The sequence below is a fragment of the Eulemur rufifrons genome, chromosome 2 (genome assembly GCF_041146395.1).
Source record: "Eulemur rufifrons isolate Redbay chromosome 2, OSU_ERuf_1, whole genome shotgun sequence".
In the NCBI taxonomy this organism is placed as follows: Eukaryota; Metazoa; Chordata; class Mammalia; order Primates; family Lemuridae; genus Eulemur; species Eulemur rufifrons.
Genome location: NC_090984.1, coordinates 126542335 through 126566928, shown reverse-complemented (window position 1 = coordinate 126566928; position 24594 = coordinate 126542335). Strand labels below are relative to the sequence as shown.

The window sequence follows — 24594 nt, the reverse complement described above, 5'->3', positions numbered from 1 at the left end:
TTTGTCCCACTCATGGGAATCCTAGGAAGGAATCACAGGTGCTTTCTCACCAGACGGTTGTCGGAGGCCCAAACCCCAGCAGACCCTTCCTGGGAGTGAGAGTCCCCTCCCTTTCCACCAGGGAACTGTTGTGAAAACCTGAGCCAGTCTCCCCTCTTGTCCTACGAAGTCACTTGGGACTGTCTTGAGAGGCCTGCCCTGCTCCGCAGACACCTCAGTAGTGGAGAGACTCACCCTTCCCGTGTTCACTTAATGTGTCTGTGTGCGCATGCTTTGTGTGTAGGCGTCTAACACCATCAGAATCAACATCTGCACTAAATGTTGGTGGGGTCGCTCTGCCCTTGAATTGTGTCGGATATAATCAATGTTTTGAGCCACGTGCTGGGACACTGAGCACCACAGGGTCTCCCTGCTCTTGCTTAGGACGCTGACTGCATCTGCCCCTGATGTCCCTCAGACGTATTCGGAAGGGTAGATAATTAATGTACATTTGGGGACAGGACAAAGTGACTGGAACACAAGTTCTGACTTTTGTGCAGATGACAATATTTTCTCTCATTACCACAAACATGTCTAACTCAGAGACTGCAGAGGGAAGCACAGAATCTTGAATTCAGAGAAGTTCCCGAGAGGAAACCGTTTTCTGGAGAGGAAGCCACGACCCTGAGAGGAAACCAGCCCTTACCCTCCACCTGCACCTGCGCTGGGCTGACTCTGCTCCTTGTGTCTTGGGCGCCCCCTGGCGGCCCCGCGCTGCCCCCACAGGAGGTTTGTGTCTGGGCTCACACTGATGTCCCCTCACTGTGTCACTGGTACAGTAGTACAGGGCCGTGTCCTCGGCTCTCAGACTGTTCATTTGCAGAGACAGCGTGTTCTTGCTGTTGTCTCTGGAGATGGTGAACCGGCCCTTCACGGCGTCTGCGTAGTATGTGCCACCATCACTATCAATGTCTGCCACCCACTCCAGCCCCTTCCCTGGAGCCTGGCGGACCCAGTCCATATCGTAGTCACTGAAGGTGAATCCGGAGGCTACACAGGAGAGTCTCAGGGACCCCCCAGGCTGGACCAAGCCGCCCCCAGACTCCACCAGCTGCACCTCACACTGGACACCTGCAAACACAGACACAGCCTGGTCAGAAACTGCCACACACACCCCTGTTTCTCTCACTCACATCCATGACACACCCAATATCTCTAGTTCTCCCTGAATTACCTTGTAACAGAGCCACAAGGAAAACCCAGGTGAGCCCAGACTCCATGGTGAGTGTCTGTGTTCAGTCCTGATCACCGAATGGGGACACCTGGGAATGGCGGGGCTGGGGCTCCTGTCCCAGAGCTGCAGGGTGAGGGCTGGGCTGGTTTTCATCAGCAGAGGGAGGGCCCTATTTGCATGTCCCCTGCTATATAGCAAGTGCCGGAGTGGGACAGCTGAGGGAGGACAAGGCCGAGAGAAAAACTGCGTGACTGTACTGTGATAAATAATTAACTCCTCTTCACTTATCTAATTTACAAACACACTTAAGCCATGTGCTGTAGGTGTCAGTGTTTCATGTATTTTACAGACATAAACGAAACCCTAGATTCATATAGAGCTTGTCTGGCATGTCCAGGAGCACATACCCAGGAAGATTTAGGCTCAGTGTCTGGGCTTATAATCCCATCCCTGGAACCCACTGCAGACCAAGGCTGGACAAGCCTAGGGTGCTTTCTGGCCCCTTGACTCTGTAATGAGAATATAAAGCAAATTTATGCCTTCCTGGTTTTACTTAAATAATATGTGCCAAATATTGGGAACACACAGGGTCAAAGCAGAAGCATTTTCATGTACTTAATGTTTCACTCATTTTTACCTATTTGTCCATCACTCCTTCCCTAACAAATCATCTATTTAACTGTTCATATTTAGTGATGTATAGTTGATGTACAGTTTCATTAACATATTTTAACTGTGCAAATTAAAAGTATTAAAGCCATCATCACCCTGTCTGTGATATTGAAGAAATCGGTTTCCCTCAATATTTACACTTAGTTATTTATTATTTTTGGAGACAGAGTCTTGTTCTGTTGCCCGGGCTAGAGTGCCGTGGCACCAGCCTGGCTCACAGCAACCTCATACTGCTGGGCTTAAGCAATCCTTCTGCCTCAGCCTCCCGTGTCGCTGGGACTACAGGCATGCGCCACCATGCCCAGCTAACATTTTTATATATATAATTTTTAGTTGTTCAGCTAATTTCTTTCTATTTTTTTTTTCTTAGTAGAGACAGTGTCTAGCTCTTGCTCAGGCTGGTCTAGAACTCCTGACCTTGAGTGACCCTCCTCACTTGGCCTCCCAGAGTGCGAGTATTAAAGGCGTGAGCCACTGCACCTGGCCTCAAAGTTTACACTTGTCCTTCTAAAATTCCTCCTCCTTTCTCCTTCCCTCTCCCTCCCTTTACCCAGGGAAGTGCTAATATAGTTTATGTTACTTCAGTTTTCCCTCTCTAGAATTTATGAGTGCAATCACGTAGCAGGTGCTTTTTGCTTATTTTACTCACAGCACACACTGTCGACGCGGCCACCTTGCAGTGAGCATGACACAGCCATTGCTGTCAATGATGTAGTGTCCTAACACATCATTTGCACAAAATGCTTATTTAATTAAACTACTGGTTAATAGTTTGATCGTTTCCAATTTCTTGACATTAAGAATAAAGCTTATCCTCACCTGGGAGAAGTAGACAGCTGAGAAAAAGCTCTTCTTCTTACATCAGCCACAACAATAGCAACATCATCGTCATCTATAAAGCATGACTGCAGAAGCTCTAGAGTAGCAAATTTTATTTAATATTTCAAAGAGCAGAAGCTATATGACCAACAGCAAACCTGAAATCTGCAGAGAGACCAGGACTTGCAGGGAGAAACAGGACCAGAGCATTAGCTTATTAGGCACAGCCCACCAGGCGGCATGTGGGCTGGGACAAGACTACACTGGACATAGGCACTGGATCGCGGGAAGCTGCACTTGCTAAAGGGATTGCAGTTTAAATTTTCCAGGGGCCAAGCAAACCCCCAGCACATACAGAATCATCTCTGCAGAGAAGCGTTTGCTCCTGAATGACCGACACAGCGTAGGAAACACAAAACCCTTTCATGGCACAAGGGTGTGGATTGCGGGTGGCTGATTGCATACTCCAAATATTGTACTGAAAGTTTATGGAGAGCAGAAAAGTGAAAAAAATTAAGGCTTTAATTTGCATTGAATTCAGGTCCTGAGTCATCCCATTTCAGATGAACGAGACCTGGGCATTACAAGGAGAAAACCTGGACTCCTGAGAAAGAAGAGTGACAGGCAGAGACAGGAAACCCCAGGATCTGAAAGGAAACCTCAGTTTCCCTCCACACCTGCTCCTGAGCTCTGTGCTCAGGGTGACCCGGGCGCCCCCTGGCGGCCACGAGCGCCCCTGCAGGGAGGTCTGTGTCTGGGCTCACACTGATGTCCCCTCACTGTGTGTCCACAGTGAATCCGGCCCTGTCCTTCGTGGACACAGAGCTCAGCTGCAGGGACAACTGGTTCTTGGACATTGATCAGGACGTGGCAACTCAGCTCTGGAGGGACACGTTGTAATTTGTGCTCCCTACGTAGCATATGTCCCTGACGCAGTCCCATGCCTTGTCCCAGGGCTGGCAGACGCAGCTCTAACAGTAACCACAGCGTGTGATGAACAGTCCAGAGATGACCCAGGTCAGGGAGAGTGTCTGAGATGGCTTCACCAGCCCTGAGCCCGACTCCTGCAGCTGCACCTTGGAAGCGACACCTCAGGACATGGAGCCTCGGTCCCCGCCAGCCACGTGCAACAGTGGCCATCGCACCTGGTGCACGTCTGACCTCTGAGACGCCTTGTGCAGCTGGCAGCAGGCCAAGGAGAGGACACAGCGATCTCGTTTTCCTCCAGACCACAGCGCCGCCTTCCCCAGACACCTGCCCTGTCTAAGGAGGGCGTCGGGACCTTACACAGCCCATTAGCAGATCTATTCTGTCCTGGAGACTGAGGAGAAATCTTCCCACAGGGAAGCCTCGTACTCATGCAGGGAAGGGACTGAGATCTGGCTCGTTTGGGTCCTTCCTGCTTTCTCTCCCTGAACCTCCCATGTACTGCGGTTCCCGTCTCCCCTGAGAGATTGTTACGTTACCGCTGTTATGTGAGAGCCTGACCTGCCCTTCCCTCCATCCAAAAGGAGGTGACTGCAGAGGATGTTGCGTGGGGAAGGCCAGCTGGGCTGAATGGCGTCTGCTTCCAGCCCATACCTGAACCCTCCTTCTCTTATGTAGATCCAGACACAGCCAGGTCCCTCCCCTCAATGTCTCCAGGAGTTTCCCCAGGGCTTTTTCTTCTTCCACACTCAGCATGTCCTGGACACGCCACAGGCCTTCCCTGAGGTCTGTGGCCAGGCCCAGCCCTGCGAAGGGATTCCATCCCTCAGAGGGCACCAGGGAGGACGTCACTTGGAGAAGCTGGATGTTGTGTCCCCGAAAGGGCAGGACCTCAGCTGTGCAGCTCTGCCCAGAACAGGGCTCGGAGAATCTGCCCACATGGAAACAAGTGGCAGAAAACACTGGAAGAATATGATGTGAGTCAAGTTATGGGCATTTCCTTGGAATAGTGGAGCCGATTCCCAGGGATTCGGAACGGAGTGTGCTCAGGCAGGGTCTGCGGCTGAAGAGGAACACAAGACCAGACCAGAAGTGGTCACCATGCAGCCTGCAGAAGATCGGGGGACGGGGCAGGGATCAACTCCTGACACAACTCAGGAGTTTACGAAGTTTCTGATGTAACAACTTTCCCGATTTTATTGCATTTCACCAGTGACGTTAAATGGGAAATTTCAGACCTGTATTGACAACAGAAATAGAATGTGAAGTCGCCTCTCTGCCTGTTCTAAAACAGCCACAGGACATGCTGAAATGCTGTCAAAGAAAAATGATGCAGGATGCAAAGCCCGTGGCCCGCAGACCGCAGAGCCGGGCGGCCCCCCCTCTCCAGGGCCTGTCCTGGAAGCAGCCGTGGATGCCGTCAGCAGAAGAGACAGCGGAACAAAAGATGGCACAGCAGTGACCAAGAACATTGACAGCAGTAGGTCCCTTCGTGTCCCATCAGCGAGAAGGCTCTGAAGAGAAGAAGTGCCCGATCCCCTCCCTACCTGGAAGTGTTCAGGGTGCGTGAACGGTGACAAGGCCGACACCCGTCAGTACCCGGGGACACCTTGCTGCTCTGTCAGGGAAACCCTGCTCACTGGGGCTCCAAGGTATTGGGTGTCAAGAGTGACAGAGATTTTCCCAAACTCTCAGCTATTCCTTGTAATACATGAGCCTCAGCCGAATAACGTTCCTTGCTACTTTTAAATAAGGCACTTTCAAGTTAAAGAGACTTTACCAAAGTGATTATAACGTCCCATGCACAGCAGATACTTCTGTAACCTTAATCAAACGTACCTCTCCAGTTTGTACTGTTGAGTATTCTATTATATAGGATAATAAACCCAGAAAATACCTTTATATCTTATTTTATATTGAGCAGGCTAAAATTTCCATAGACATGACATAAAAGTTTGCACAAAAGTTATTGAAGTTCCAACACACTCTAATAGATGAAAGGGATCCACTACCCAACTTCCGTAAATTACTTAAAGCCAAAAGCAAAGGAAGGTCTCAAACCTACACCTGAATGTTCTCGACACCTGAGAACAGCCAACTGAATTGTTGTCCCTCACTGTCTCGTAATTCCTAATCGGAATACCCTCCTGCCACCAATGCCCTGATGCCACTGTGTTGGGGGAGTGAGTCCGTGCCCTGGCCTCCTCATTGCGCGCTAGGATGGGGCAGGCAGTCACGAGGGCCACCCCTGAGGGGACAGCAACACAGGCGGGCGGGGATGCCTCGGGGGTTCTCCCTGCTCCGCAGAGGACACGAGAGGCGCCTTCACCTCTGAGGAGGGCAAAGGCCAGCACAGCTCGCGGGACCCACTGCGGGCCTTCCCGAGGGCAGGCTCGGTTCCTGACCCACTGTCCGCTTCCACCCTCCCTAGAGCGGCCTCTTTTCCCAGGCACCATCGTTTGCCTTCCTTGGAATTCCACAAATGAGTCGGCAAGTTATGGCACCAGAATAATAGATGCATGTCTGTATCAATTTGTCAAAACCCACAGAAGTGACAGCACCAATGGCGAAACCAAATTCAAGCTGTGGATTTTGGGTAATGACGACGTCTCAAGGTAGGTTCGTCCATTGCAACCTGTTCATGAACCTGTCACGGTGTGTCCACACCGAGGAAGTTCGCGCATGTGCAGGCCACGAGTAAATGGGATCTCTCTGGACCTTCTCTCGATGGTACTGTGAACCTAAAACCACCGTAAAATAAATTTCATTTAAAAGAAATAAGAAAGACATTTTGGGAGACATTTTGGCCATTTCTTACGTGTTAAAAGGCATGTACCTTGTGATTTAGAATTCTTACTCCAATTTATTTACCCAACTGATGTGGAAACTCATGTTCACGTTAATAACTTAATGGAAATGCTTGTACTGGCTTTATCACCTTGAGTCTTCCATAATTCTCTAAGCTCTGTTGATACGGTGACAACTGAATGAAATCTTTGCAATGTAATTAGACTGCATACACGTGTCACATATTCCTTTTCCTCAACTAACTAACCCATGTTGGGAAACATTTCAACCTAATGTCCCTCATCACTTTCTCATCCCCAGCACAGCTGCGTCTCCCTCAGGGTTTCTGACCCCTCAGGATGTGGGTTGTCACACTGTGTCTCTCGCACAGTAATACACGGCCGTGTCCTCGGGTCGCAGACTGCTCAGCTCCATGAAGGCTGTGTTTGTGGATGTGGTCCCGGTCATGCTGACTCGGCCCTGAAACTTCTGCGCGTAGTTTGTGGAACCATCTTCAGGGTCAAAATGTCCCATCCCCTCCAGCCCTTGTCCAGGGGCCTGTCGCACTCACTGCATGTAGTAGCTGGTGAAGGTGTATCCGGAAGCCTTGGAGGACACCTTCACGGAGGCCCCAGGTGGCCTCACCTCAGCCCCCGACTGCACCAGCTGGACCTGGGAGCGGGCGCCTGTGCAGAGGAGACAGGACTGGGTGAGTCCCCCTGGCTGGGTCCGAGCCCCTCCTCACCCTGGGACTGGGGAGCCCTCACCTGTCACTGCGGCCACCAGGAAGAGGATCCTCCAGGTCCAGTCCATGGTGAGGAGCTGAGCTGCCAGGGCTTCTCCAGAGCAGGGACGTGGTGGTGGGGTGACGCTCTCAGGGCGCAGGCATAGCGGTATGTACCTCAGCAGACCTCAGGCCATTTGCATATTCATGAGGCAGGACGATTCATAGCCCTAGACCTGCCCCAGTGTGAGAAAGAGAACCGAGATGATGCGGGGGCCACGCAACAGGGCGATGCTGAGGACAGGTGTCCCTGCAACCCCCTTGACTCCAGTGCACAGAGGTCCTCCCACTGAGGGACAAGCCGCCAAATACACGTTCTTCACTGTGAACCCACATGGGAAATGCACGGAGAGCCCTGGGACCATCTGTGCCATTTTATACCCAAAGGTCTTGTCCTTTGGATCCGTGAGTTCCCTGAAATTTTCTGCCCATTTGTATATAAAAATCTTCCCTTGCCCCCAGCTGCTTACTCTTAACACATGCAGGAGGGCTAGAGACCCTTTGTAAATGTGGCTTTCATTAAAATATTGTGTTACTTAAACACAGCTGAGGAGGAATAATACGTCATATAAAATTCCTATTTTAGGTTTTTTAAAAAAGGAAGAGCCAGTCCCCAGGAGGAACCCCTCCCAGCCTCCTGTGCGCCTGCTGCTGGCGGCAGCCTGTGCTGGGTGCTCCTGAGCGCCCCCTGCAGCCCAGCCCCTTCGGCAGGGGAGGTTCCCTCTGAGCTCCCAGAGCATCTTCCTCCCAGTGTCCCAGCCCAGGGTGACCTGGCTGTGCCCCGGGTCACATGCTCCTTCACTGACAGCATGTGCTTTTGACTGGAAAGGGTGAACTGGCCTTTCTAAACCCAGGGAGCTCTGCAGGGAGGCCCCAAGCAAGGATTCTGTGAGAGCCTCGGGGAGCCCCTTCCCTGGAGCTCCACAGGCCCTGGCCCGGCCACAGCCACAGTGGTGCAGAAACCCTCGGGGCTTGGCAGGAGCCTCGTATCTCCTTGAAGTTCTTCTGGTTAAATGTCACTTTAACCCACAGCTCAAGGGCCTGGCTCAGAGCCGGCCACACAACTACTGATCCTGCAGGGCACAAACGCACACACACACTCACACACACACAGTCACAACACACAGTCACACACACTCTCACACACACACACTCACACATACACACACTCACTCACACACACTCACACACACACAGTCACAACACACAGTCACACACACTCTCACACACACACACTCACACACACACACACTCACACACAGTCACAACACACACTCACACACACACAGTCACACACACACACACTCACACACACACACACTCACACACACACACACTCACACACTGTGGCCCGTGTTCACAGCAGCCGGAGTGGTACTTCCCTTCTTCCCTGCATGTGGCACATGGGCCGAGCCCACACACTGACCCTGGGCCTGGGTATGTGCCCTTGTCAGACAGACAACAGCAAACACCTCACAACGGGAGAAAGGACCTGCCCACGCTGTGGGTTTGCCTGTTCTCCCAGCAAGAGGGCCCCTGCAGATGCCCCTGAGTGGGGCCAGGGCTGCCCCTGGAGGGCCACAGCCGGCAGAGCCATGTGCAGTCAGTGCAGCCAACACCGAGCTGCCCGGACTGTGGGGAGGGCCACCCTGGCCCTGCAGCCCAGCAGGCCCCCTCTCAGGGGCACAGCCAGGAGCCTGAGGGCAGGGCCCTGGGCACCTGGATGGGGCATCTCCCCAGGTGGAGAAGCAAGAACTGATCTTGGAAGAGGGGACTCAGGAGGGAGAGCTGGGAAGGTCTGACTCCCTGAGGACCAGGGCCTGGGATGGGCCACCACCTGCTGCTTCCCCCATGGGGCATCTATTGTGGGCCATGTCCCTGTCCCATCTGGGAAGGGGGGATCCACGGGGTGACTGTCTTTTGCTTTTTACTTCTCAAGTCCAGGAACAGAAGAGCCGCACTTGAAAACCACAGTGGAGGAGACACATCTGCTTCCTGGTCCCGGCTGCAGTTGATGCTGCACATGGACCCAGTGTCTCCACTGGGGTGAGCAGGGGCTGCACGTGGCCTGGGGAGGACAAGGGTGATTGTACCAAGGTCCTGGATCCCCCATCCCGTAGCAGGGCCCTTTGCAATGTGACTTCCTGGTGCCTCCTGCCCAGAGGAGGGGGCTGTGTCTGGCCCCAAACACAGGCTGTGCCCAGGGACTCCCTGGTGCCAACCACAGAGGCCATGAAGGTGCAGGGACGCTGGGTGTCCCCAGTTCACTGCTGCCCAGGACACTGAGGAGACCAGCAGGGGTGTGAGCCGGGGCTGGGGGCCCCCTGGGAACCCACAACTGAGGGGAGTGAGGCCCTGATAATTCAGAGCAGGAGCTGTCGGCCAGCTCAGGTGGTGCTGCTGAGCCGGGTCAGCTCCTGGGTGGGCAGCAGCCGGGTGAGTGTGGCTCCTGCCCTGTGAGGGAGGCCAGGCTTCCCCGGGCCTCCCTCCTCACCAGCAAGGAAGGTGGCATTGACCATCCTCGTGTGCCCAGCCCGATGTTCATCTCCCCTTCCTGCCCTCCTCCTGGCCCCCAGGCCCTGCATCTGACACAGGGGCCGAGGCACTTCCTAGTCACCCTTGCACTTGCCCATGCCCAGGGCGCTGCAGGAGAGACTTAGGTCTCCCAGGTTCTGTATCCTGGATGAGCCCAAGGGATTCCCAAGGAAATGCTGAATATTTCCATGGGGGGAAGAGAAACTTTGCAAATACCACAAAGGATGAGAAAGAAATGAGTGTGAGGATGATGAGAGAGGGGTGCTGAGCATGTAGCTGCCAGAGGGTCCAAGTTCCTCTAGAGACCTCGGTTTTGTCCCCCTGTGTGTCTGGGCTCCCTAAGTTCTCCTGCTCCGATAGACTTGTTATGGTCTGAGACGCGAGAAATGACCACCTAAAGACCGAATTGAGCCAAATCAGAAGTCTTTATTAGTGGCCAGCAACTACTCTCTGCACAGCCAAAGGCAGCACAGAGAGCAGCAGTGAGCCTTTGAAACGGAAAGTTTTTATATTGTAAGTTTGTGGGTGGAAAATTACTAAGATTGAGCAAGCACGTGTACAAAAAGCCTAGAGTGAGCATTCCGTCATTTTCTTATCTTTGGTGTGACAGGATCTGGGCCATATTTTGTTCATGCAAAACATGAGTGTTGTAATCGCTTCATGCAAAATGTGGGGCTGGAATCATTTTACGCAGAACATGGGTGTTGTAGTCACTTAGGGGTTTCTGTGTTGGGGGTACTATCCTGAGTAAGCAGGAGCAAGCAGGTTTACAGAGGCAGAATGGCAGATTAGTGACTTTTCAGTGGGAAACTCAGACTGTAACATTCCCCACTGGTTTTGAGGAGGAATCAAATCATTGATTCTTTGGTATTAACATCAGAGACACGTTGATAGTGGGTTTGGAGGACCATAAGTTTGACAGCTTGAACTCTTTGTTTAACATAAGAAATGAGGCTGTTTATGAGCCAGGGGCCAAGGAGCAGTGTCAGCAGAATGGGAATAACCGGTTTTGTTATGGCTGACAAAAGTGTTCTGGTCCACGGGGATTAGGAATGCTAGAGATGACAAGTGCTTTTAAACTTACCCCCCATTTATCGTGTTTATATACTGTTAAATATATCAATACATATTGTCAAAAATTATCTTGCAAACAATCTATTTTTACATTTTTTTGGCTATCTGTATCACCCTGTCCTTCACATAAATGTTTTAAGTAAATAAGGTGTTTAGCTTATGCCTAAGGATTTATCTTTTAAGTACAGAGTGGAATTTTGAGTTTAAAGGGCAGTATTCCCTCCCAGCCCAGGAAGAGAGGAGGAGGCCACTCAGAGACATGTCTTCAGAGGCAGCAGAGGGCCGGGAGCTTGGACAGGCTCCAGCCCAGCCTTTGCTGAGGCTCTCCGGGTCTGTCTAATTATGACAGTGTCATTTATTGTCTTTGTAAGCACCTAAGTGTAGATTATAGGCTGATGGGGGTGGTGTCATCTGCTGGATTAAAACAGATAACTGGGAGGAACCAGAGGAGTCTCTGGAAAGTCTTATCTTGAGTGGGTCCTCGGTGGGCCGGGCGATCCATTTCTTGGGGAGTTGATCTGGGGTCACCTTTTGATCCACGCATGGTGGATCAAATAACGCTTTCCGGGAACCCTCACGGCTGTTGGCGTGGTGAGGGTCACTGGCAGGGGTCCAGTGCACCTGGCCTGTAAGCTGGCAGGTGGAAGTGTTCTTATCCACACGAGGTCTCCAGCCTGTACCTGAAATAGAGCTTTCTCGGGAGGGGGTTAGTCGGCTGAACATGATTTTATATAGGGTTGTGCTTTTGACATACGGAGTGTATCTGGTTTTTAGTAGGGCAAAGGGGAGGAGGCTTACTCAGTCTGCGCCAGGCTCCAGCATTAATTTGTTTAATGTTTTTTAAAGTTTTATTTATCCTTTGTATCCATCCTGAACTCTGAGGCCTATAAGCACAGTGCAATTTAATAATTGAGTCGTTTGGGCAATGAACGCCGGGCCATGGTTGGACCCCAGTGCAAGTGGGAGGCCAAATCGGGGAACAATTTCAGTCACTAACTTTTTTGAAACTACCTGTGTTGTCTCTAACCTCATAGGAAAAGTTTTCACCCATCTAGAGAAAGAATAAATATAAGCAGGTAGTGATATCTGTATTTGTCTAGTTTTACTTTTGTAAAGTCCACTTTTCACTGTTCCCCCGGGGCTTGTCACCTTAACCTGGTCCCGAAGGGGGGGATTAGTCCTTTTACCTGAATTGACTTGTGCGCAGGTGAGACATCTCGTTGTCACCTGCTGGGCCATCTGAGGTAGCGGGGGAGTGCAGTAGTCCCTCTGGAGAAGTTCAGTTAACTTGGTGCTGCCAAGGTGGCGTTCTGATGTATTTCCTTGATTAGGTGTCGTCCTAGGTGTTTAGGGACTAAGACCCTATTGTCCGGGAGGATTTTCCAACCTGCTCAATCAGTTTTAGTCTTCAGGGCTTTTCTTAATTTAACTTTCTCTTTGGTGCAGTTTGGGGAGTTTGGCAGGAGCCGTTGTGGCAGAACAGGGAGAGTTAGGAGAGTCCCCACTGGTTTTTGTGTGACTTTTCTTGCTGCCACGTCGCTGAAAGCATCGTCTCTCGCCACCGGGGAGTCAGTCCGCACTTTTGGTGAAGTGCCCCACGTACCTGTGTCGTTGCAAAGGCTCTGCCCCGTCCTGGGGGCTGGGTCAGGGCTATGAGTTCAGCCTTCTGGGCCGAGGTTCCCTGTCCGAGAGCCTGTGCCGGGGTAACCCGGCCTGCAGTCACGACAGCCGCCCCTGCACACCTGGCTCCTTCTGAGACGTAGCTCTCCCATCTGTGTATAATTCTTCTTTGGGTTCCAGCTACGGGCGGTCAGTGAGGCCAGCTCTCAGGTTGGTGACAGACTCGAGCGTTTTGAGACAGTCATGGAGTGGCTCCGACGGCTCATCTTCCGGCAGCAGGGTGGCAGGGCTGAGGGAGGCTGTCTTTAGGAACCGGATTCTGGGGGGTGTAGCAACAGCACCTGATATTGGCTTATGCGGGAGTTTGAAAGCCACCTCTCAGGGGGGCTTTTTAGTAGAGCCTCCACTGAGTGTGGGGCATAATTATATATGAGTCTTGCCCCAAAATGAGCTTGGAGGCTTCCTTTGCCAAGACGGCAGTCGCAGCAATGGCCCACAAGCAGCCTGGCCAGCCAGATGCTACAGGCTCCAGCCTTTTAGACAGGTATGCACCCGGTCTGTTCCAGGGCCCTAGTTTTTGAGTTAGGGCCCCTTTAGCCATCCCTCGGTTTCAGCAACATATAACTGGAAAGGCTCGGTCAGACTGGGCAAGGCCAGCGTAGCGGCACTCACAAGCGCCGGTTTGAGACTCTTGAAGGCTTTAGCCTCCTTTTCAGTCCAGACCAGAGCGTCTCTCTTTCCCCCTATGCTGGCATACAGGGGTTTGTTATCTCAGCAAACTTGGGGACCCAGAGTCTGCAGTACCCCACTGCCCCCAGGAACTCTCGTACCTGTCTCTTAGTTTGGGGCTGTGGGATCTTCAGGACAGCTTTAATTCTACTGGTGGGGACGGTTTGTTTGCCTTTCTTTAGTTCGTATCCTAGGTAGGTTGCTGTCTGGCTACAAAGCTGAGCCTTTTTAGCCAGAACACGGTAGGCCAACTGAGTTAATTCTGTTAGCAGGTCCTCAGTAGCCCTTTTATAAGGGGCTTGATCCTTGGTGGAACTGGTGTTTATCACAAACTCTATAGGTTTGTCCCCCACATTCAGAGTTACCTTGGTCTCCTGGGGGCTTATCAGAATGGAGCCCCGGCCCCGTCAGTCTGTGTCCTCCATGAGGACCAGCACAGGCTTCGCCACCTCCTGCTTTCAGTGACGACATTCGTTTTGCCAGTGACCATGCTTTTTGCAGTAGGCACACTGGTCATGGCTTAGGCTGGTCTTCCTCCTCCTAGCATCCCCCTCTGGTCTTTTGGGCCTCTTGCCTTTTTCAGTTTTATATCTTTCTTGTTTCACTATATCGGATACAGGAATTTTGACCATCCTTTTAGACTACGCAGTCCCAGGATGTTTTCTGTTGTTATAAATCTTCTGAGCAATTTTTATTAACTCAGATGGCAATTTTTCTTTAAATCCTTCTAACCTCTGCAGCTTTCTCCTACTCTCTGGGGCCGAGTGAGTGGCAAAGGCAATATTAATGGCACGTCATTTTCTGGTGCCTCTGGGTCTATGGGAGTATACAGGCGGTAAGCTTCAAAAAGGCATTCCAGGAACACCGCTGGGGGCTCATTAGGCCCCTGTGGTCTAACTTACCTTGGACAGATTAGTCGGCCTTTTAGCCACTGTCTGTATGCCTCGTAGCAGAGTCTGTGATACCGATCGAGAGCCTCCTTACCGCGTTCCTCATTTGGGTCCCAGTCCAGGCTCGCGATGGGGAAGGTAAATGAAATTTGCCCATCAGGGCCACGGATTGTCTATGGATGACAAAACTCTTAGAATAGCCATGGGCAGAGAGACAGTTGACAAAGTTGGTTAATTTTATGGCATACAACAATGTACTGATAACCATAATTATTACTGATTATATATATGAAGATATATCCATATTTTACAATTTAGAACACATATTAATAACATGTTTATAGAAATATAATGCCAAGAAAGTTAACAGCATCAATTCAGAGCTCCGAGCACTTGCTGGCCACTGCAGTGGAGGACGCCAAAGTGAGCATTTTTATAAAACCTGTGAAGCTTCTGGTATTTTGAAGGCCACAGTGGAACCACGACCTTCAGGATAAACTGATGATCTTGGAGAGTGACAACCTTCCACTCATGACATGCGACCGAGGAGTTAGGTCTTCCTTCTCTTGCTTAGGACGCTGACTCCGTCTGCCCCTGACGTCCAATAGGCACTTTATGCTGCTTGCCGGCTAGAGGACCGTTGAGCTCTGTGTGCTGTGCTGCATTGTGTTGTCCAAGACAAAATATTTTATGTATTTTTGGATTTCTTCAGAAGTGTTGATAATTAATGTCAATTTGGGGACAGGAGAAAGTGACTGGAACACACTCTCTAACTTTTGTGCAGGTGAGAATATTTTCTCTCCTTACCACAAACATATCTAACTCAGAGACGGCAGAGGGAAACACAGAATCGTGAATTCAGAGAAGTTCCCCAGAGGAAATCGTTTTCTGGAGAGGAAGCCACGACCCTGAGAGGAAACCAGCCCTTACCCTCCACCTGCACCTGCCCTGGGCTGACTCTGCTCCTGTGTCTTGGGCGCTCCCTGGCGGCCCCACGTTGCCCTGCAGGAGGTTTGTGTCTGGGCTCACACTGATGTTCCCTCACTGTGTCTCTGGCACAGTAGTACAGGGCCGTGTCCTCGGCTTTCAGACTGTTCATTTGCAGAGAAACCGTGTTCTTGCTGTTGTCTCTGGAGATGGTGAATCGGCCCTTCACGGCGTCTGCGTAGTATTTGGTGCTACTACTAGGACTACTAATGTCTGCCACCCACTCCAGCCCCTTCCCTGGAGCCTGGCGGACCCAGCTCATTGCATAGCTGCTGAAGGTGAATCCGGAGGCTGCACAGGAGAGTCTCAGGGACCCCCCAGGCTGGACCAAGCCTCCCCCAGACTCCACCAGCTGCACCTCACACTGGACACCTGCAAACACAGACACAGCCTGGTCAGAAACTGCCACACACACCCCTGTTTCTCTCACTCACATCCACTCACACACCCAATATCTCCAGTTCTCCATGAATTACCTTGTAACAGAGCCACAAGGAAAACCCAGCACAGCCCAGACTCCATGGTGACTGTCTGTGTTCACTCCTGATCACCGAATGGGGACACCTGGGAATGCCGGGGCTGGGACTCCTGTCCCAGAGCTGCAGGGTGAGGGCTGGGCTGGTTTTCATCAGCAGAGGGAGGGCCCTATTTGCATGTCCCCTGCTATATAGCAAGCCTTCGGTGGGACAGCTGAGGGAGGGCAAGACCAGAAAAAAACTGGGTGACTGTACTGTGATTGAGAGCTCATGTTCACCTACTTAATTTCCAGAAACATAGAAACCTTTTGCTCTAGGTGTGAAGTTTCCATGTATTTTACAGATGTGAAAGTAAGATTAGGCACATATGGAAGTTGTGTGATATGTCCAGAAACACATATCTGGGAATGTCAGTGTCTGGGCCATGATCCTGTCCTTGGAATCCACTGCAGGCCAAACCTGGAAATGCCTAGGGTGGATTCTAGAACCCCAATTCTATCATAACAAGATAAAGCCAGTTTCTTGCCTCTCTGCTTTTTTTTTTTTTTTTTCCTGAAAACTATATAGAAAGCCTGGCACACAGGATTAATGCAGATAACTGAACCTAAAATCTCCCTTATTATCTATTTGTCCATTGCTCCTTCTCGACCAAATCATCTATTAATTGTTCATATTAACTTTAATGAGGCATAGTTGATACTCAGTGGCCTTAACACAGTTGAAGTGAACAAGTGAAAGATGCTGACACACCGTCCCCTGTCTGCGATATGGAGGAAATCGATTTCCCTCAATGTTGACACTTCTCCTTCTAAAATTCCTCCTTCTTTCTCCTTCCCTCTCCCTCCTTTTACGCAGGCACCTGCTAACATAGTTTCTGTTACTTGAGTTTTCACTCTCTACAATTTGTAACAGTGGAATCACGTAGCAGGTGCTTTTTGCCTATTTTACTCACAGCACACACTGTGGACGCGGCCACGCTGCAGTGAGCATGACACAGCCATTGCTGTCATTGATGTAGTGTCCTGATGCATCATTTGCAAAAAAGACTTGGCTTTTAAGCTGCTGGTTAATGTTGGCATTCTTTCCAATTCCTTGCTATTATGGATAAAGCTTCTCTTCACCTGGGAAGAAGGAGGCAGCTGAGAAAACAGCTCTTCTTTTTACATCAACAAAAATAACAGCAACATCATCATAATTCACATCAACACACCTGCATGAGCCATACATTAGCACATTTTATTTAATGTTTCAGGTAATGGAAGTTATAGGACCAAGAACAAACCTGAAATCTGCAGAGAGACCAGTACTTGCAGAACTTTTATATCACTGGTGGGACTGCAAATGGATACAACCTCTGTGGAAAAGAATTTGGAGATACCTCAAAGAGCTAAAAATGGAAATACTGTTAGATCCACTAATAGCACTATTAAGCATCTACCCAAAAGAGCAAAAGACATTCTATAATAAAGACATCTGCACCCGAATGTTTATGGCAGCAGAATTCAGTATTGCAAGGATGTGGAAACAACCCAAGTGTCCGTCAATTCATGAGGGCATCATTCAAATTTGGTATAAGTATACAGGGGAATATTACTCAATTATAAGAATCCTAGCACCTCTTCTATTTTCCTGGATTCAGCTTGAGCCCATTATCCACAGGGAGGTATCACAAGATCAGAGGAACAGCCTCCACATGTACTCGCCATGAAATTGGCACTAACTGATCAACACTATGGTGCTCACATGGTAGTAATATTTTCCAGGGATTAGGGGGTGAGGGGGGTAAACTCACAACTCATGGACAAGGTGAGCATTGTAGACGGGAAGGCCATGACTCTAATCCTCACTTGAGTGAGGCAAAGACATAAAATGTAGCCAAAACTTTTCTACCATCATAGTATCCTGAAATAAAAAAAAAAAAAAGGGAAAAGAAAAAGAACTGAAATATTCACACCATCCTTTCTGTCACTGAACATGGAAGGTGCCCAGAAGCCATGAGAGATCACAGGGAGCTTCTAGAGAGGTCTGTACATTTTCACAGCAAGGACCAGTGTGCATATGATCTGCGTATAGACACGGAAGAAAAGGTTTAAAGAATATAAAATGTGTGGCATGCGAATCTTTCCTCCCATTCTGTAGGCTGTCTGTTCGCTCTCCTGATAGTGTTCTTGCTGTGCAGAAGCTCTTTAATTTGATCAGGTCCCATTTACTTATTTTTGTTGTTGCTGTGATTGCCTTTGGGATCTGGAGGATGGACAGGCTTGAAGCTCTGACTCGGGTGGGAGGAAAGAAATTTATGTAGCCTAAAGATTTGTACCCCCGTAATATTATGAAATTTAAAATGATACGTGAAAAATTAAATAAAAAATGCAGAAGATTATACAATTTGCATAAAAGAAAATATACCTGGGTGGTTTTTCTTGTACCATTACGTTTAAACATTTTATTTTATTTTAATTGAAAAACAATGCATATATTTAACATGTGTTTTGATATATGTATACCTTGCATATTGATCAAATTAAGAAAATTATCATATTCCTCATCCAAAATATTTATCATTTTTATCGTTTCTTTTTTATTTCACAATATTATGGGGTACACATTTTTTGGTTACATATAATGACTCCCCCCCCCCTGCACCGAGACAGGACTATAGGAGTGCCCTCCCCCCACACAGTGGGCTCAACATGCATTAATTGTAAGTTCACCGCCCACATCTCCACCTGTCGGGCACCCATTGAATATTACTACCATGTGAACACTGTACTGTTGATCAGTCAGCACAGATTTGATGGGGAGTATGTGTGGTACTTGTTTTTCCATTCTTGTGATACCTCATTAGTAGAACAGACTCCAGCTCTATCCAGGATAATACAAGAGGTGCTAGATCACCATTGAATTTTGTGGCTGAGTAGAACTCCATGGTATACAGATGCCACATTTTATTAATCCACTCATGTATTGTTGGGCACTTGGGTAAAATTTTATTTATTTTTAATTGACAATAATTATATATATTGAAGAGAGGCAACAGGATGTCGATACTTGTATACGTTGTGGAATGATTGAATCAGCATAATTAGCATGTCCATCACCGCAAATATTTGTTATTTCATTATAGTGAGAATATTTAAAATTCTATGTTTCAGCTATTTTGAAATATACATTATTATTAACTTTATTAACTCTAGTTATACTGTGCAATAGAACAGAGAGCAGTCTGTGAGTGACCCAATTAGAAATCCAAAATATACTAAAATAATATATGATAAATATAACAGGGTGTTGTCTGGGTTTTTGTCCTCTTCACCAAAAGCTGTAAGTATCTTAGAGCAGAAATTCACTCGTTGACAATATTGCATATCCTTAATACTGAAGCACAGATTATTATTGAAGCTAGAAATCCCATAAAATGTTTTGACAAAGTCTCCCTATACCATTATGGTTTTTGCCATATATAATATGGACAAGTAGGAACACCTCATCCTAAACACTGTAAGGATTTCCTTGCCTAAATCACCACGGTGATAGCACACATTGTTCCAAAATATTCTACTGAGGGCTTGGATGTTCTGGTCCACTGAGTGGTGAGTTAAAATTAAATCATTTCATTATGACTTACTCATAGGTATAACAAAACAGGACCCCATATATCATCTCTTTAAAATAGTAAATACAGGCTGATGTGAGTTAAAATAAACTCTTCAAAGGAGAAACCCATCATGCAAGAGCAGTTTAGAACAGAGGAGATTATCCCAACTGCGTCTGCTGTGGCCGTCCCCACTTGCTGTGTTTCACTGGGAGAGAATGAAGCATCTCACAGTAGGTGACTGCAAACGTCATCTTGTGGCTCCACACGCTGTCACCGCACACATCTTACTGAAATCGCTGACTCCTGGCAATCAGCAACTGGGAAACATTTTTCTCTTGTAGATTTAGTTGCTATGGTCTGATAGGGGCATATTTTAACAGGCTCCCAGCCACAGATTAGAGAATTTATTGAAAAAAAGAACCTATAAATATCAGGAAATATGAAATAATCACGAATTATTTGAAACATATACCGTTGCCTTTAGCAAATAAACTAAGAAAATAAGCATGTTGCTAACTGTAGATATGAACATTCAATGCTGCGATATTGGGAAGAGAGGATTCCGCGCTGACTTGAGTTGTCCCTGCACGGATCACACTTTCCCACGATACACACGTGCGGCCACACCCATCCACGCCATCCATTCCTGCCGTGTCTCAGCTGTGCTGCTTCTGCACACACATGATGTCATCTAACAGGTCCGGGGTGGTGGCTGCTCCACAGGGTGGCTCTCTGCTCCTCTGATCCACATGTCATGATGTTGCATTCATAAAGCAACCTCTTTCAAGCCCTCACGGGAGCCCCCTCAGCTGATTTCCGTGCTCCTCAATTTATTCCAGAATCGCTCAGCATCAGATCCTTTCATCAGATGCCATTTCTCTAGGACAGACTGTGGTGCCCCTGCCGAAGCCCTTGCAGACTCAGCCAACAGAGTCCCCGTGTCCTATCTTCCCCAGGAGGACACCTGCCTTCTTTGCCATAATGTCCATATTCCTCACCCTCATGCTGAGTGACCCTTCACCTGTGGCCACCTCAGGGGCACCCACCGCGTCCTGCACCATGACATGTGCTCACCAACTCCTGAGCTTTGCAGCTCTCTTGGGCTTTACAATCAAGTGTGTTTTAGTGCTGTAGGAATTTTGAATTAAAATGCTATAAACAACTAAAATCAACAAAGTTACTCTAAAGGAGCAGTAGTCACACCTGTCCTGATGGGCCTGTCCCTTCCTCCACACTCCCTGATGTGCCGTGTGGTGTTAGCACCTTCCTGTCTGACCCTGTAGCTATTTCATAGGCAGGGACTGTACAAGGTGGCAAAGCCTGTCACATAGTTAGCTGTTTCCTACTTGCAATGAGGACACATCTGTGCCTAAAGGTACACATGGAACTAACTCAGAATGGAAATTTCTTCATAAGATGGATGTTGTGCATCATTTTCCACAAATATCTCCCATGATGAAGACTAATGTATGGAAGAAATCTTTTGTGAATCTCATGTGGGTTAGACACAAATCCTTGTTCAATACATGACACTTCTTTCTTCTTGATAACAATGAGTATGAGAATAAAAACAAGGAATGATTTTGCTCTCCATAGGAAGGAGGAGAACATAGGAGAGGGCAGTCAGGAGGAGCAGAGGGGGGAGGATGAGGAGGCTCTTGGATAAAGGGCCATCTCGGGCAGGCACAACACACAGCAGGGACTGGACTGCAGGGTGGGGTGTGATAATGTGGAGCCAAAGGACACCACTCACAAGGACCTGGATGTCACCCAGACTGCTCAGCAGACTGAGGTTTCCACCTGCAAGTCTCTCCAATGCCACAGGTGTTGAAGGTGACTCTGTGAGAGTCTCACTGGACACATCCCACTTTGAGAAATCAATCTCATTCTCTCAGCTATTAATGGCCGCTTGCATTTCCAACGTGAGTCCATGCCCAGGTGACAGCAGGAGGGTCCCAGCAATGGTGGGTGACACAGTCCCATCAATCTTTCCCTGGTCCCACAGGAGCCACAGCCTGGACCACACCTGAGCTCCAGGTAAAGGGCCTGAGCCCTGGGATTTAGACACAGAGACCACACTCTCCATTTTCTAGGGGTAGAAGAAGAGAAAGATGTGAAAACAGAACCTAGGGAGAAAGAAAAATGACTTCCAGAAGAAAATAGAAATCGATGATTGCTGCATCTGAAATGTACAGTTTTAAATGGGAAGAGAACAACTGGAAAGTGTTAGGTTTTATGAGAGAGAGAAACATTGTCCCAGGACCCCACATGTCCCAAACTGGATCCCAAAGACTGTCCCACTCAGGGAATCCCACTGAAGTCTGTGTGCTGAGTCTGGTTGGAAAATGCTCAGCAGGTTCCCCTGGGCTTCCTTCCTCAGGACTCTGACCCCTGTGGTAACAGCAGGGTCATTTCTGCCCACGTGAGTGATGATCTGCCTTGTGTGCAGGTGAGAATGTGTTCATTTACTACAACAAGACGCTTCTAATTCAGACACTACAGTGACAAGCACAGAGCCACAAGAGAAGACAGGTCCCAGTATGACATTTCTAGAGAAGAAGCCCCAAACTCTGACAGGAAATGAAACATATTGTCACCTGCACCTGTGCTGGACTGACTCTGCTACTTGTGTCTCTCGCGCCCCCTGATGGCACCGCGCACCCCGCAGGAGGTTTGTGTCTGGGCTCACACTGATGTCCCCTCACTGTGTCTCTGGCACAGTAGTACAGGGCTGTGTCCTCGGCTCTCAGACTGTTCATTTGCAGAGACAGCGTGTTCTTGCTGTTGTCTCTGGAGATGGTGAATCGGCCCTTCACGGCGTCTGCGTAGTATGTGCTACCACCATCGTAACTAATGGCTGAGACCCACTCCAGCCCCTTCCCTGGAGCCTGGCGGACCCAGTACATGTAGTAGCTGCTGAAGGTGAATCCGGAGGCTGCACAGGAGAGTCTCAGGGACCCCCCAGGCTGGACCAAGCCTCCCCCAGACTCCACCAGCTGCACCTCACACTGGACACCTGCAAACACAGACACAGCCTGGTCAGAAACTGCCACACACACCCCTGTTTCTCTCACTCACATCCACTCCCTCACCCAATATCTCCAGTTCCCCATGAATTACCTTGTAACAGAGCAACAAGGAAAACCCAGCGCAGCCCAGACTCCATGGTGAGTATCTGTGTTCAGTGCTGATCACTGAATGGGGACGCCTGGGAATGGCGGGGCTGGGGCTCCTGTCCCAGAGCTGCAGGGTTAGGGCTGGGCTGGTTTTCATCAGCAGAAGGAGGGCCCTATTTGCATGTCCCCTGCTATATAGCAAGTGCCGGGTTGGGACAGCTGCGGGATGGCAAGACCCAGAGAAAAACTGCGTGACTGTACTGTGATAAATAATTAACTTCTCTTCACTTATCTAATTTACAAACACACATAAACCATGTGCTGTAGGTGTCAGTGTTTCATGTATTTTACAGACATAAACGAAACCCTAGATGCATATAGAGCTTGTCTGGCATGTCCAGGAGCACATATCCGGGAAGATTTAGGCTCAGTGTCTGGGCCTATAATCCCATCCCTGGAACCCACTGCAGACCAGGGACAGACAAGCCTAGGGTGCTTTCTGGCCCCTTGACTTTGTAATGAGAATATAAAGCAAATTTACACCTTCCTGGTTTTACTTAAATAATATGTGCCAAATATTGGGAACACACAGGGTCAAAGCAGAAGCATTTTCATGTACTTAATGTTTCACTTATTTTTACCTATTTGTCCATCACTCCTTCCCTAGCAAATCACCTATTTAACTGTTCATATTTAGTGATGTATAAATGATGTACAGTTTTATTAACATATTTTAACTGTGCAAATTAAAAGTGTTGAAGTCACCATCACCCTGTCTGAGATATTGAGGAAATTGATTTCCCTCAATATTTACACCTATTTTTTTTTTTGGAGAGAGAGTTCGCTCTGTTGCCGGGCTAGAGTGCCGTGGCATCAGCCTGGTTCACAGCAACCTGAAACTCCCGGACTCAAGTGATCCTCCTGCCTCAGCCTCCCGAGTAGCTGGGACTACAGGCATGTGCTACCATGCCCAGCTAATTTTTTACATACATAATTTTTCAGTTGTCCAGCTAATTTCTTTCTATTTTTTTTTTTTTTTTTTTAGTAGAGACAAGGTCTAGCTCTTGCTCAGGCTGGTCTCGAACTCCAGACCTTGAGTGACCTTCCAGACTCGGCCTCCCAGAGTGCGAGTATTACAGGCATGAGCCACTGCACCTGGCCTCAGTGTTTACACTTGTCCTTTAAAAATTCCTCCTCCTTTCTCCTTCCCTCTCCCTCCCTTTACCCAGGCAAGTGCTAATATAGTCTACGTTACTTCAGTTTTCACTATCTAGAATTTGTAACAGTGGAATCACGTAGCAGGTGCTTTTTGCCTATTTTACTCACAGCACACACTGTGGACGCGGCCACGCTGCAGTGAGCACGACACAGCCATTGCTGTCAATGATGTAGTGTCCTGATGCATCATTTGCACAAAATGCTTATGTATTAAACTACTGGTTAATATCTTGATTGTTTCTAATTTCTTGCATTAAGGATAAAGCTTATCTTCACCTGGGAGAAGTAGACAGCTGAGAAAAAGCTCTTCTTCTTACATCAACCACAACAATAGCAACATCATCGTCATCTATAAAGCATGACTGCAGAAGCTGTAGAGTACCAAATTTTATTTAATATTTCAAATAGCAGAAGTTATTTGACCAAGAACAAACCTGCAATCTGCAGAGTGACCAGGACTTGCAGGGAGAAACAGGACCAGAGCATTAGCTTATTAGGCACAGCCCACCAGGCGGCATGTGGGCTGGGACAAGACTACACTGGACATAGGCACTGGATCGCGGGAAGCTGGACTTGCTAAAGGGATTGCAGTTTAAATTTTCCAGGGGCCAAGCAAACCCCCAGCACACACAGAATCATCTCTGCAGAGAAGCGTTTGCTCCTGAATGACCAACACAGTGCAGGAAACACAAAACCCTTTCATGGCACAAGGGTGTGGATGGCGGGTGGCTGATTGCATACTCCAAATATTGTACTGAAAGTTTATGGAGAACAGGAAAGTGAAAAAAATTAAGGCTTAAATTTGCATTGAATTCAGGTCCTGAGTCATCCCTTTTCAGATGAACGAGACCAGGGCATTACAAGGAGAAAACCCTGGACTCCTGAGGAAGAGGAGAGAGAGGCAGAGACAGGAAACCCCAGGGTCTGAAAGGAATCCTCAGTTTCCCTCCACACCTGCTCCTGAGCTGGGAAATGAGTCCCTCTGGGGTCTCCAGCTGGGGGAGGAGCCGTCTGCCCCTGATGTCCCGCGGGTTCTGTGTCCTGCTTGCCAGCTTCTGCGTGCTGTGCTGCATTGTGTTGTCCAAGAGAAAGTCTTTTATCCATTTACAACTTATTCCAAAGTGTTGATAGTCAATGTACATTTGGGGACAG

At 48.7% G+C, this 24594-nt stretch overlaps 1 pseudogene and 2 gene segments (V, D, J or C); all 3 read right to left on the bottom strand.

The window, feature by feature from the left end:
• Nucleotides 1-820: 820 nt before the first annotated feature.
• Nucleotides 821-1304, bottom strand: LOC138380873 (immunoglobulin heavy variable 3-23-like; the record flags this gene model as incomplete). The annotated part of the segment is given in 2 exon segments: nt 821-1110; nt 1214-1304. Coding segments are annotated over 2 exon segments (336 nt in total), but the record flags the coding sequence as incomplete, so codon positions are not given.
• A 5483-nt stretch (nt 1305-6787) lies between these two features.
• On the bottom strand, nt 6788-7231 carry LOC138398848 (immunoglobulin heavy variable 1-2-like; annotated as a pseudogene).
• A 5380-nt stretch (nt 7232-12611) lies between these two features.
• On the bottom strand, nt 12612-22274 carry LOC138398838 (immunoglobulin heavy variable 3-23-like). The segment is given in 4 exon segments: nt 12612-12750; nt 14063-14223; nt 21814-22124; nt 22229-22274. Coding segments are annotated over 4 exon segments (657 nt in total).
• Between the last annotated feature and the right edge of the window lie 2320 nt (nt 22275-24594).